We start from the raw sequence: 15,727 nt of genomic DNA, 5'->3' as shown, positions 1-15,727 counted from the left end.
AAGAGTCAAATATACAGAAACAGCTAATGAAAGGGCAAGCAGACTTGAAGATAAGAGAAGCACTTATAGAAAAACAATGTCTGAAGAAACTGCTGAAAAGCGAAAAGAGAGACTTAAAAATAAGAGAGACACTTATAGAAAAAGAGTGTCTGAAGAAACTGTTGAAAAGCAAAAAGAGAGACTAAAAAGTTACAAAGACTCTTATAGAAAAAGAACGTCTGAAGAAACTGTTGAAAAGCGAAAAGAGAGACTTGCAAATAGGAGAGCCAGTAATAAAAGGTCTCAAACAATTTCTGCAGGACAAAAAGAGAGCTCTGCTGGTCCAGTTCACGAACAAAAACATGCACAAAATAACATGAACGATTTTCATAAGTCCGATCAGTATTCAGTTTGCCAATGCACTGTCTGTTTTGAAGCATGGCCATTGAAATCCAGTCCAAGGAAGGTTGATCACTACCAGTGTCAGAGGTGCATACGAGATAAACAACAACCAAAAAAGTTTTCTAAGGAAAATGACATGGTGCCATCATTAGTACCTTTACAACTGCAGGGGTTAACCCAAGTAGAAGAAATGCTTATTGCACGTGCACTTCCTGTTATGCGAGTTTACATAAAACCTGGTGGACAAAGGGGCTATTCAGGCCACTGTATCAATTTGCCTCAGGATATAGCTGAACTAGCACATTCTCTGCCTAGATACCCAAAAGATCTATCTGTTATTGTTGTTAAGATGAAAGGTAAAGAGAACAGTTTTAAAGATGTGACAGTGCGAAGGCAAAATGTAGCTGATGCACTACAATGGCTTGTTAATAATAACTCACACTACAAGGACATAACCATCAATCAAAATTCTTTAAATTCTTTACCAGAACATGGTGTTCCACATGGTCTTCTCTCGGTTGAAACAGAGAATATAGATTTGGATGCACATGTGAACCTGACTTAGGTCCTCAAAATGAAGATGACATTGTTTATAATGAGGGTACTGAAATGAGTAGTTTTCTGCCTATTCCAGAGTGTCAGCAGCAAGAAATAGAAGCTGTGCGCCAACAATTGTCTAATGATTCTAATCACTTGCCCTGGCCAACAGTTGGCAGTGAACCATTAAACGAGTATGTAACTCCCTTTTTAGCAACAATGGCTTTCCCAACATTATTTCCAGATGGTAAGGGTGATCCTACTAACCCATCATTACGCCGAGATATACCACTCGGAGAAAGAGTAAAGCACCTTTTAAAGTTTGGAGAAAACAAGAATGACAAATGGGTATATCGCTTTGTTACTCACCCCAGATTTGGTTACTGGGCATTGAATATGATACAAAGAAAACGTATTCTGCAACAGACAGGCATGTTCCTAAAACAAAACCCAGGAATGCTCATTTGACTGCTGAAGAGCTGCGGCAAATGGCAACTAGCAATAACACAAGTATGTTTATATCTAAGATATCACGCTATCTTAGTAACATTACTGGTTCTAATGCTTATTGGCACAAAGCTAAAGAAGATTTAAAAGCAATAATAGCCCATGCTGGAGCTCCAACATTCTTTTTCACATTCTCCTCTGCTGATATGCATTGGCCTGAACTTCATGCAATTTTTGGCAACTCAGTCAGTAATAATTCAACTGACAACAAACGGCAGAATGTGATTAACAATCCTCATATTACAGACTGGTTCTTTACACAGCGTTTAGAAAGTTTTATTAAATACTGGTTATACAATTCACTAGATGCTGAGTGGCACTGGTACAGATTTGAATATCAAGCTAGAGGTAGTATACATTGTCATGGTGTAGCAAAGCTGAAAAATGATCCAGGTTTATGTAAACTCTCAGAAACAGCTCTAAAAGGCTATTTGGCTGAAATGTCCACTAATACAGCTGAGCAAGTCAATATACTAGAACTCAATCAACAGATAGTGGATGGGAAAAAGGCTTCCCAGGTAGTTTGTCAGTATGTAGATTGGTTATTGTCTACATATAATCCAGATCCACCAGATAATGGCACATGGGTGAAGCCCTCTATTCATCCTTGTCAAAAGCGTCACAAGGACCTTGTAAGTTTACAAGACTCTGAACAAGATTATGTTGATTTGTTGAATACTGTACAAAGGCACACTCGCTGTAGTACAAACTATTGTCTTAGAAAGAAACAAAACGAAACAGAACTGAAATGTAGATTTACGTTTCCATTTGAACCTTGTGTTAATACAAAACTAGAGTTTGAGCCCATTCATACAAAGGATGGAAGCACTCAATACAAAGCAAAGATCACAACAAAGAGGAATGATAGCAGACTCAATAATCACCAACGACTTCAGCTTCAAGGCTGGAGGGCAAACTGTGATATTCAAGTGATCATTGATTATCATGCATGTGTTGAATACCTTGCAAAATATGCTTCAAAAGGTGAACCAAAGTCACCTGTAATGAAACTTGCATTTAATTCTATTGTCCGTAATTGCAACAACAATAGCAACCCTACAAAATTGATAAAAAAAAGTGATAATGAAGTCACTTGGCCAACGTGACTTCTCTGCACAAGAGACTATGCATCATCGCATGTCACTGAAACTTGTCAGCTCATCATTTAATGTGGTACCTATTAGTCTAAATGGTTCACGTAGAATCAAAACTATAACAAATGATGGAGATACTGTAACCAATGACTCATTGCTTGATACTTACGCTAAAAGGGAAAAATATATTCAAACCATCCCAGATATAATGGCTCTTAATTTCATTCATTTTGCAACAAAATACAAACTTGTCAACAACAAACTAACAGTTCAGCCTCATAACATGATTCCCAGAGTTTTTCCAGTATTTTCTTCCCATTCAAAAGGTCCAACTTTTGGACTTTATTGCAAATATCAGTTACTTAAGCACAAACCTTGGCATACTACACAAGACAATGCCTGGGATTGTCAGGAAGGCACTGATGAAATATACATCACAAAATGGAAGGAATTTCTACAAACACCATATGCTGAAGAGCATGTTCCTGACTGGTATGAAAAACTACAAAGTGTACAGAATAACACAGAAGAGGAACCAAATATAGAGCACTCTTCAGAAGAGCTTCCACAGCGTGAAGAGTGGATGGATTTAGCAGATCTCATACCTGGGTATTTTGTTAACCAAGATAATAGAACACAACAAACCTCTCAGCCTGATTATGACTGGCAAAATGACAAGATTAAGTATGCAAATCACTTAATACAGGAAATGCCATCCTGGATAAAAACTAAGAAAGATACTTTGGATTCTACCTTTGGTTTGCAACAACAAAGTATTGATGTTAATACATTCAGTGACATGCAAAGACATGCCTACAATATGGTGAAAGCACATTCTGAACAAGCCTGCCCTAAAGATCCACTGCTTCTTATTATACTTGGAGTTGCCGGTACAGGGAAAAGTTACCTAATTAATGCCATCCGAAACCTGCTCCAACACTCTTGTGCAGTGACTGCCACAACTGGCAAAGCTTCATTTAACATAAACGGATGTACAATCCATTCTATATTAAAATTGCCTGTTGGCCCAAGACATAACAAAGAATTAACAGGACAAGGGCTTGTCACTTTACAAACCAAGCTGAAAGATATCAGTTATATCCTAATTGATGAATACTCTATGCTAGGACAAACATTGTTTGGCTGGATTGATAGACGCTGCCAGTGGCAGATAACCCATTATATCATTCGAGACCCTCCAGTTCTACAGGTGAACAAGGCTATTTAGCTTATCACATGTTTGGCAATGTTGTAAAACTGTCAGTAAACCAGAGGGTTCAAGGCTTAAATCAACAGCAAGCTCAGTTTAGAGATTTACTCATACGCCTTCGCACAGGAGATTCTAATGAGCAAGATTGGAAACCTCTTTTGGCAAGACAGCCTTCCATAGCATTGAACGTGAATGAGTTTCAAGATGCCACTAGGCTCTATTTCAGCAATGAAGAAGTTGCTAATTATAACTTTGAACAGTTATCAGAACTTCATCAGCCAATAGCCTGCATCACTGCACGTCACTCTAGTGATATAGCTGAGAAAGCAAGTTCGGATGACATGTCAGGTTTACAACCGACCATTTTCCTTGCAAAAGGTGCACATGTAATGCTTACCATGAACCTATGGATAGATGTTGGACTTTGTAACGGTGCAACTGGAACGGTTGAAGATTTCATTTATGCAAACAACCAGCAACCACCAGACTTGCCTGTCGCTGTCATAGTAAAATTTAATGAGTATAGAGGTCCATCTATCAGTGAAAGCATTCCACGATGTGTGCCTATATGCCCAATAACAATACCCTCACAGACACTAGATGGTTTACATTAGAGACAACAGTTGCCTCTCAAACTTGCTTGGGCAATCACAATACACAAGAGCCAAGGGTTAACACTGCCAAAAGCATGGATTGACATTGGTCAGACTGAACTACTGCAGGCATTTCATATGTAGCTATAAGCAGAGTGAAAACACTTTCATCTTGTATTATTGAACCAATGACTTTTGAAAGACTTAAGAGTCTTAAGAAATCCACTAATTTAAAATATAGACTTGAAGAAGAAAGGAGGCTATATAATCTAGCAAATATACATTGATCCAAAGTTGAGTGATGCGAACAAAGTCACTCACAACAGTACAGCACCCAAAATTGATTAATTAGAATAAATTGATTATACGGCCTTCAACACATGCATACATAAATGATTTTTTTTTATGGTTATAAATAGTTCTCTTTCCAACTACATTTAAAGCAAAGTTCCATGTAATGTTTCAGAGTGTTGTATTAACTAGGGTTTAAAGGTATTTTAAACACCCTCCTAAAACATCTGTATACATCCTTATTTTTTTTTTTTTCGACAGACAAGACAGAGATCTAATATGGCTTCAGGTATGTATCTCCCGGTCATACTTAAATATTATGGTTATACGTTCCTTTCTTCTATTAAACTAATGCTTCTTGTTTTAAAATCATTTTACAACCTTACCTGCTCTATATGCTCTCATTAATAAAACATATTATTTTGAACATCTAGGTATTAGACGTACACTGTTTCCTATCACTTTTGTCACCCTTTAATGTTCTCATGTAGTTATATGATACAATTTATTTTTCCCACACCTCTTGCATGTTGGTGGCGAACTTTGGCCAAAATATCACTGTTATTTGTACTAAAAATAATCTTAATTACAGTAATTAATGAGTGGTGAACTGCTCCTGTTTTGCTAAATTTTAACACTTCCCCTTCTATTAAGCCCTTCCTTTCTATTTAGCCCCCCCCCCCCCCCCAATGCGCCTTAAAACAATAAGCCCCCTGGGGGCTTAATAGAGGATTTACAGTACATGAAACAAGGAGACTAGTATTTACACATATGTTTTTTTCAAATAACACAAGCTACCTTATGCAGTAATCCCATCCATGCCAAATTTATTACATTAATCTAAATATCTTTTTACCTCCTCCTACAGAAAAACAAGACATAACTTGCTTTGTGCATAATGTCTCACCAGTAAAAAAATCTGGACCAACAAGCTACTTTAACTGCCACCTTCAGACAGAGAAAGATCTCATTGGCAGTGTATGCTTTGCAACTGAAAAGAAGGAAACTCTTGATGCAATGGCCGCACAAAGATCACCGGTTAAAATTTCAAATTTTAACATCAGCAATAAGTATGGACGAAGTGATGTAGTAATAAACAGGAACACAACCATCACTTCAACAACAGCTGATTTTCCATACAAAGCACAAGATGATGTCACATCAATTGCATCCTTGTCAAAAGTAGCACCACAACAGCTAGTGTCAATAAAAGGAAAGATATCACATCTAAGTGCGACCAAAACTATAGTCATCCAAGATTCTCCTGTCAAAAAACAGGAAGGCTATATAGTTGATCCATCTGGTTACATAAAAGTTATTTTCTGGGGTAAGCATGTTGACAGCGTCACACCACAGTCCACCTATTTCTTCAACAACTTGAGAATGAAAGTATCTCAGAATCAAAGATACTTGAACACACCAAAACAAGATAATTTATACACCATCAAGGACGCTGAACCCTTCAAACAAACATTACCTGAAGTCAGTGACATCTCAACAACAACAGAAACCATTGGAGAAATACTAGGAATAAGCAGTGTCACCAAATACAACTGTTGTTGTTCATGTTCAAAAAAAGTTACAATCAAGGGAAAAATTGCAGTCTGCGATAACTGCAAAGTAACACAAAAGGCAACCAGCTGCAGTGTAAAGTGGACACTCAAGATCCATATCCAAAACTCCAAACAACCACTGCAGAAGCTTCAGCTACAGGTTTATCAAGAAGCAGTGCCAAAGTTGTTTTCAATTTGTCACTTAATTGCAAATGAAACAACAGAGGAGGAAATCACAGAGGCTGTCTTAAACCTAGACACAGTTAAAGTATGCTTTGACACGCAAACGCGAAAACTTGTGGACATTGAAAATGTCCACATGTTTTGTTGCATTTTCCCTTGTAACAAACCAATCTCTAGTAACTATTGAAGTTACTAATAATTCATGCTATGAGATACAAACACTAAAACTTTTAGATATTGCAAAAACTTTTATAGCACTTAATTTTTGAATTTCATATTAAACTTTCTTGAAACTACTCCATTTACTATTATTCATGTTACTGTTAGAAAAATTAGTCTCACTCATTTAGTATCTGAACTACATTGTAAATGAGTAGATTCTCATGTTTTAATTATTGCATTTTACCTTGTGACTAATCAAGTTAGTATCATCCAGGGCCCAGTTGTTCAAAAGACGATTACTGCTAACCCACGATTAAAGCTTAATCAAAGATTTAATCTCTTTTGTTTAAAAAGATTTCAAAAGCTAATTATAAGCTGCACATGAAGTCAAATCGAAAAATAAAACTAAAGAGCAAGAATCCTTAAGAAAACCTCTTTTGGTTATTAATTTAACTGGAATAAAAATTGACGCTAACCCTGGGTTTGCTTAATCACGCTTTGAACAACCCGGCCCTGGTTACTGTTAAGATAAGAAAAATAGTTAAACAATGCTATGACACACAAACACGAAATATTTAGACATGGAAAAAATCTAAGTTTCATAGCATTTTGAACTTCATCACAGCTTCATGTTCCAGTTTTTGTTATAAATTTTAGTCTATCTCTTTCAGTTTTTCAAGATACTGAGTAGATTGACATGTTTTTTTACATTTTCTCTTGCAACTAACCAATCCCATGCAACTATTCAAGTTACTATTCATGTTACTATTAAAAATTTTTTTTGTTAAACTATGGTATGACATCCAAACACCAGAACTTTTAAACATTGCAAAAAGTTTCATAGCATTACCAACTTCATAACTTTCTTGAAACTATTCAATTTACTATTATTCATGTTACCGTTACAAAAATTAGTCTCACTCATTTAGTATCTGAACTACATTGTAAATGAGTAGATTGACATGTTTTAATTATTGCATTTTACCTTGTGACTAATCGAGTTAGTATCATCCAGGTTACTGTTAAGTTAAGAAAAATTGTTAAACAATGCTATGACACACAGACACGAAACGTTTAGACATGGAAAAATCTAATTTTCATAGCATTTTGAACTTCATCATAGCCTCATGTGTTGTTATAAAGTCTACTCTATCATTTTCAGTTTTTCAAGATACTGAGTAGACTAACATGTTTTGTTACATTTTTTTCCTTGCAACTAACCAATCCCTTGTAACTATTCAAGTTACTATCATTCATGTTACTGTTACAAAAGTTAGTCTCCCACAATCAGTATCTAAACTACATTGTAACTAAGTAGATAGACATCTTTGGTTACATATTTGGGTTTCACTATTAAAGTTGCTATTGTTCATGTTGCTCTTTAAATACTTCGTCTTTCTCATTTAATCTCTCAACTAATTTCCTCCTCTGTTTTTGTATGATTTTAGCTAAATTCATTGAACTTCGAACGCACTTATTAATCTTTGATTACTACTAGTTTTAAGGCAATGTTTTTAACAAGACCGCTGCTTTCCTTTTCATCTGGCATTCTCACATCTGTTCTGCCACTCGGCCACAACATCACAACTTTTACACAGGTCAACTGTTCCAACAAAATCATATTGTTGATATTAAGAATTAAGTCCTCGTTTTCGATGACTTGATTGCAAAATTCGGATCCTAGTGATTTCCTTGCACTTCTTTGTTTCTCCTTGGCCGACTGTATCCAGTTTTGGACATTTTTTTCTGTCCAGGACGCCTTTTTGGCGTTGACAGTGACGTCGGCAAGGTTCGCTTGACCCTTGGCACAACACCGACATTGGTGACCTTGACCTCCTGGAGAATCGGCTGGACAAACTTAGGATTTAACACATTAAGTGTGCTCACAATAAAGCTAAATCCTTCACTTGTTTTTCGTATTTTTGTGGCATGTGGTTGGCAAACTCGATTAAAAAGAGTAGAATTTTTCTCAGCAAGGATTCCCGTCTTTTGAAGTGCATCTGATAAGACTGAACCTTCCACTCCTTTCTTCTTCGACAGAAGGAACAGATTTTCTGACGAAATCGACTTCCAAGAATCCCCATACTGAACTTTAAAGGAAACTTTGCAATATATACAATAATCGTTCAGATTTTCTGCATTGGGTTTTCTCCCAACACAGTCCTTCCTTGGAGTATTCCCGTCAGCCATACTTGCTGCCGGCTGGCAGGCAAGTTAGCGCTAAATTTTCCTTTCACGTGTTTCTGTTTACCTTTGCTATCATTCCTGGTTTGCACTGATTGGCTAAATTCTGACAGCTGGGACAGCGGGCGCCACGCCACTTTTGTTTCATTTGAAGTGCTTATAACTATATATGACGCTTTAGTACAACCTCGCTTTGATTACTGTAGCGTTGTTTGGGGAATTGTGACAAATCCCTTTCAGCTAAATTGCAGAAGCTTCAAAATCGCCCCTGTTCTCCTAATGATACCAGTGCTGACATCTCTTTATATCTATGGGCTGGAAAAAACTGGAAACGGCAACTATGGTCTTTAACTCTCTAAATGGCCTTGCCCTGCAATATTTGCATTCTATGTTTACTTATCGAAATGAAATCTCTCATTATTCTTTTAAGGATTCCGAGGGAAAGCTAGCTACTCCGTTGCCTCAAGCCAATTATGTCAAAAATACTTTTAGTTATAGCGGTTTGGTGCTGTGGAAAAGTCTACCTGTTGAGCTGCGGCAAGCGTGAACTTTCTCCTTCTTCAAATCTCGCTGCAGTGATTTCTTCCAGAAGTATAAACTTAATCCTTAGCATATCGCGCAGCATTCATGGAAAGCAGGCACCTTACATTATTATTATCATGATTTTTTCTTTATAATTTGAGCTCCATAGGATTGTTATTAGTATTAGTTAACTTTTAATAATTTTTCCTCATTGCCTGATGATTTTTACTGTGGATAAATAAAGTTATTGTTGTAGTTGTTGATCATGAATGGACCACAGGAAAATGTGATTCTGGGCCGCTTGAACCCAATGATGAACAACCCACCTTGGTTTGACTGCAGGGACCAAGATTTTGTGATCTTACTAAAAGAAGTGCTTGAGCCAACTCTGCAACACAGCTTCAAGTTTTATGTGAAGTTCAGCTAAATGCTTTTTATGTCAGCTAACTTGATGTTTTCTAACCAGACAATAGTATTAAAGTTCTTTTACTTTTTTTGGTGGCAGGGGAAGGGGGGAGAGGGGGTACGGATGTGCTTCACTCCCTGCACATGGCTGCCTATTTTGTCAAGACAAATCTTTAGAGTAAGATTACATTTAGCTAAACATCTAATGATAAAGATTAGCGAAAGAAGTTTCACACTACATTTCGATGACTCAATGTCATCATATTCAAGTGAAAAGAAATGAAATTGACAACTTAATATATACAGTGCAAGGCGATAACACGTAAAATATACATGTAAAGGTGACAAATTAAATAAATAGTTTTGCGTGTATGGAGTCTGATTGTGTGTTCAAGCATGGCCTTTCCTTCTTTATGAATAACATTTCATAAATAAGACACTCCAGTTTTCCGTTGCACTTCTTTAAAACGGAAAAGCTGTTGGTAAGATCGCCGATGGTTTCCAGACCGTGGTCGTTCTTTAAGTGCTTGCCGATTGCCGAATAACGGTGCTCGTCAATACGTTGGTGTAAATGTCGGCTGGTGTAGCCGACATACTCTGCATCACACAGATCACATTTATTATTTTACACAACGTATTGTTGGCTAATTACAGGTGGTTCTGGCTCGCACATCTTGAGGTCTTCGCATATTTTGCGACTCTTGAACACAGGTTGAAGAGTGTGACCGATTTTGTTGCTTAGATCTGATAATCGTTTCTTCACTGCGTTCGCTGACTTTTGATCTTTGAAAGGCAAAACTATTCGGTGAACAGTATTTTCGTTAGTGGACTGAGCTTGCACTTCACGGTTTTCAGACCGCACTGAGGTGACAAAGTGACAGATAGTGGACTTGATGAGGCTGTCGGGGTACTTGAGGTTAGTAAACATCACCGTGAGATGATCGCATTCAGATTTGAAAGATTCCCAGGTGGATGACAGGTGGAACGCACGATTTAACATGGTCTTGAGTAGCGATTTCTTGTACCTTTTATCGACATGGCCCTGGCGGTAAAGAACCTTTAGAGGCAAGGATAAAATGCCCCATCCCTTGGTAGCCTACAAAAACATACAAATGCCAAGTGGCCTCCAAAGGAGATCTATGATTCTAGTTTTCACCAAAGCATATTACCACACCTCACTATTATTTGTTTATGTTTTAATGCCCCATCCCTGGGTAACCTACAAAAACATACAAATGCATGGTGGCTTCCTTACTGTTGTTTGTTTCTATGTTTTTAAGGAACACAGGGTCTTTGGACTGCCTCAATAGCATGTCTATGGCATATGCGGCCAAGAGATCTTCTTACAAGTATGCAATCAATTGAAAACTCATTCTGCGCAAGTAATAGAGAAACTTGGAAATCTTAGGCCCAGACTATCATTGTCATCATTAGTTCACAAGCAAAATGCAAATGTAACTGTTGAATCCAGGGGGGGGAGTATGTATATATAGGAGTATACATAGGAGTATACATAGGGAAGTATTACAATTGGACAGTTGCAGTTTTTATCCCCAGTCCCTGATGAGAGCCTCTGGAATTCCAGAGAGGGCAAAATTAGAGTGGCATAAAATTTCTGGGTAACTTTATGGTGATTTGGGGGGCTGGGGGGGGGGGGGGGAGGGTGGGGTTGATTTGGAACTGCCTTTTGCCTCCATGGTAAACACCATCTACACACATTAAGCATGCAGCCAGTACCTTTTAGAACCAGCCTAGTTTCACCCTCACCATACTACCTTGAAACATTGATTATTATTATTATTATCATGTACTGTGTTAGTCACAGATTCTAAAAGGCAAGAAAATGACTTACAAATATCGATTGGAACTACCACCCTTATAGAACAGCTGCTGTGGGATCTAAAGGGGGCGAAGCAAGATATACCACCGCACAAAAGAGTGGAACACATGCATTATCAAAGTGGACAAAGATTATGATTACATCCCTATACTCATAGCCAAATTTTTCGTTGCCGGATAGAAGATGTCTTGTGGATGGACAGACACGGGTCTGTCTGAAGACGCCACAAAGAATGGCACCAACAACCGACCAGGGCTCCTGTCTCTTCAAAGGAATTGCTTGAAAGACATCAAAGAAGGTTTCAAAAAAAGAAATGATTTTTGATACAGATTTGTACAAGATATACCACAAAGTTGTGCTACCATAACAGTTTATTTCTAGGGTTTTTGTGGTGAGTGAAAACTAAAATTTCATATGTTGTTCTATTTTGAAGGAAAACTCAAACCATGAACACATCAAGATCTAGTATCATGATGTCCAGTTCATACCTTATAACTAGGTGGTGTGCATACTATGACCATAATGCATTATTTTGTCACATTTCCAATATGGCAGAAGATTTGGTGGATTGAGCAGATTTTCAGAGTAAGTTGTCCATTGTTTTCTTGTGAATTTTGCTCTTGTATTATCTACAGAGCCATTATTAGGCTAATTAAGAGGCGATTTGACTTTCTGTTTCTTTCTCAAAGCTTTTCAATTGGGCAATGTAAGCGGTAAATCTCAACATTTGTCAAACATGGTTGATTTCTCACATTTTGCTCACGATAAAATAGGTCTTATTATTTGGTTTCTAGTGCTATCTTCTCTAATATTAAAGAAAAGCCAAGAGGTTTTCCTACATGGGAGGCATAATGCACCAGTCGTTTTACACTGCTTTGATCTCACAACATTTAACCTTTTTTGCCTCTAACTACCGAAATCAAATTGAATGTGGGGTTTCATCACAATCGAAAGTTGACCTTTTTCAGCTCGTAATTTACCTTATTTTTGAAAGTTGTTTTATTTTTAGGAAGAGTTTTGGATATTTTTATCCTGGTCTTGTATCCTTGTATAAATTAGGGCCAGAAGAACGCTTTTACAAGCAAAATTCCTGCAACAGAAAGAGGGGATTGACAAAAGAGGCCCTGAATCACAGAGGAGACGCACTTTAGTCCCCTATATTTGTCTCTATTGGTATGATTCTGCATCCAACCAGTGGCCAACCACGAGAAATCCAACTTTTGTTTGTACGGATGCTGTCATGGAAACTACTGGAAATGGTAAGTAGTAAACACTTTCCCATGAAGTTTACTTAGAGCTTTATTATGTTATTGTTTAGTTTTGCTTCTGTTTAACCCTTTAATCCCTAAGAGTGCCATTTGGCACATAATGCCATAACTCTGTCAGTATTTGACAGATTTCTATGAATTTTTGACGCCAAGATGATCTTGTGAAGATCTACTCATTAAAAGGATAAAAACTTAACCCCCTCCCACATGTGATATGGTTGACCACCCCTATAACTTTTCAACTTTTTTCCCTTGGAAGTTGTGGGTCTTAAGACATCTCTCACATAAATGAAGATGTCGAGACCTGCAAAATAAGCTACAGTTTAGGGGTGTACCTAATATTCACAAGGATTGGGGCGTTTTTGGAGTTTTAAATTTTTGCGTTTTAAGGCCATTTATCTCAAAGCCATAACTTTGCTTATTCATAATTATATCAGTTATGAAATACACTCATGATTAGCTTTTAAATGGTATATCATACATGGACATTGAGTTTGTAGTCTTGGATCTGGAGAAAATGTCGTTTTGCTTTAGGGGTTAAAGGGTTAAGGTATCAGCCACCCTTCAGGTGGACCACTCTAGCCCTTGTGTTTTAAATAAAAACCCATGCAAGCATTTTCCGAAGCTTAATAATTCGAGATTGTGGATTATTCCTTTAAAAAATGAAAAACTTAAAGGTTTTTCAAATTTGGGAAGTTTTTCGCGAAAGCATGTATGCATAAATCAACCTCCAGGCCCGCTGAAAAAGAGCAGAAGAGCAATAAAGATCGCATTTGATTCTGAACATGTCATACTAAGAAAACGTCTCAAATTTTTGACAATTGCATCTGTTGTTTTTTAATAAACAGATAAAGTTAGAGGAGATAAATAATCGACACCTCAAGCAGAAAAATGTGGATTATTCGAAAATGAAAAAAGAAATCACAATTCACAAACACTGTATTGGAGAAAAACTATCTAACAATATGTTGGCCAAATTTTAGCCAAATCGGTTCAGGCGCTGCCGACTTGGAGTTAAAAACGTACACTGAACTTGTCGAAATTCTCATTTTGAGCAAAAGAGCAAAATGGTTTTGGGGGGGGGCTTGTTACCTGTAATGGGATTATAATGCCTAAACGTCAATGTTGATGCATACCAGAAAGGGATCATCTTGCTCTAAAAATAGGTGTTAGACACGGATAACTTGAAGCCAAAAAATAGATTACATGCTGCGTGGCGGGAAATACGCTTCCAATCGGACACAAGTAGACATTCGTTGAAGGTTAGTAAATTCATAATTCTTGCATCAAATATACGAGGAGCTGCATTTTTTGTAATCATCCAATCCCACGTTGACCCATGTTGCCAATAATCCCTGGACATTCTGATTTACATTGAAAACATGACAAAAGAACTAAAAACATAAATACAAACTATGTCAAGCCAGCACGACTCAATTGTTATAAACATTCTTTCTTCGTTAGAACTGTCAAACTATGGAATGAATTACCAGGTGATATAGTGGAAGCTGGTAGCTTTCAGCAGTTTAAATCTAAGTTCAAAATGTATTTAAATATTTGACTGTGAAGATCTTGATTTATGTATATTTATTTTTATTTTTATTGAGAGTTTTTGCATAGGGCTAACCTCTAAACTTCCTTTTCTAGAAGTACTTTTTTTTATTTGTATACATAGTCTGCTTCTGGAAGAAATAAATAAATAAAGTATGTATGTATGTATGTATTTGATGATTTTGGAGAATGTGACATATTTGGCCAAACTGATTTCGTCAATTTGCCAAATGAATGCAAATAAGCTAAACACGAGGAAGTCAGCCATGTTGTCGGATTTGACGATTTTGGCAAATGTGAAGAATTTGAAAATTTTATTTGTCAAATTGCCAAATCAATGTGAATAAGCTACACACATTGAAGTCAGTCACGTTGATGGATTGATGGTACAGTTTTGGGGAATATGACAAATCTCAAAGATTGGTGGGGGGTGGGGGAATCGTCACATTCACCAAACAGTGCACAAAAATTAATACAAGTATACCTAGTTCTTTAAGGTGAGTCCACAAGAAACATTGAGCAAAAATATCTTCACATACGCCAATCTCAACCCCCCCCCCCCCCCAAAAAAAAAAAATGGAGTCCACAAGTAATGGTGAGGAAAACTATCGTCACATAAAACAAACGAAATCCAAAAAATAATGCATGTATACTTCGTTCTTTAAACGTGAGTCCACGTGACATTGGGGAAAAATGTCTCGACAAACAACAAACCCTACCAAAATAATGCATTTATACCCTGTTCCTTAATCGTGAGTATAATACCAGCAATGTTGTGTAAACTGGCGGTTTTTATTGCCGCAAACTGTGGCAATCATGGAAGCGAGAAATGTTCGATTCACGTCATTATATAGGACCACCTCACTGATTCTGGATGCCATCACTTGGAGAGGTTTACCACGTAATCGACAGTGTATCTTTCTGGAAATTAACACTGCAGCTAATGCATGTTCATTTTGCTCCAAAGAATGTTCATGAAGCTCTTTCCACAGTTTGTGTTCTTTCTTTTTAGCATCTTGAAACAGGGTTGTCAAGTTGGATGATAAAATTCCTAATGCATCACCATGTTCAAGCTCTTGTGATCCATATTCACTGGACTACAATCTCTTTTGCCCGTTGATGCAAACTTTGAAAGTTCGGCTACAAAATTACATAAAACTTTAGGAGCGGCATTTACCAAAAACAAAATGCCTCTCCTAACCGCACCAAAGTCGGAGAAACCTTTTTTTTTAAATTATTTCAATGCACCTCTCATTACAAATTACACAGCTACACTGGAAGTCGCATTCTAGAACCTCTCTGACATAGAGAGAAGACTTTGAACAAGACATTTTGTATCCAAATCAGTGTTGGACAGTGAAGAATAGAAAATACTTCAGTGGCTGATAAAAGATAAGGCGTCATTTTTCAGAGAGCTGTCCCCCTATGTAGACTAACCGTCAAGCA

The 15,727-nt window shown here is 37.2% G+C and overlaps 1 protein-coding gene and 1 pseudogene across 1 annotated transcript in view; both read left to right on the top strand.

Annotated features, from left to right (window-relative positions):
• Positions 1–4,609, top strand: part of LOC146484317 (uncharacterized) — a 10,071-nt pseudogene extending 5,462 nt beyond the window's left edge.
• Positions 1–6,536, top strand: part of LOC146484316 (uncharacterized) — a 12,075-nt gene extending 5,539 nt beyond the window's left edge. Inside the window, exons 2-3 of the mRNA XM_085104843.1 lie at positions 4,875–4,902; positions 5,482–6,536. Of these exons, the coding sequence (XP_084960969.1) occupies positions 4,893–4,902; positions 5,482–6,536 (1,065 nt within the window). The 5' untranslated portion in view covers positions 4,875–4,892. The remainder of the gene's footprint in view (positions 1–4,874; positions 4,903–5,481) is intronic.
• The last annotated feature ends 9,191 nt before the right edge of the window (positions 6,537–15,727 follow it).

This window comes from Pavona decussata, unplaced genomic scaffold (genome assembly GCF_977016875.1).
Source record: "Pavona decussata unplaced genomic scaffold, jaPavDecu1.1 SCAFFOLD_34, whole genome shotgun sequence".
Lineage (NCBI taxonomy): Eukaryota > Metazoa > Cnidaria > Anthozoa > Scleractinia > Agariciidae > Pavona > Pavona decussata.
The sequence above is the reverse complement of the archived record's forward strand: the minus strand, read 5'-3'. Positions and strand labels throughout refer to the sequence as shown.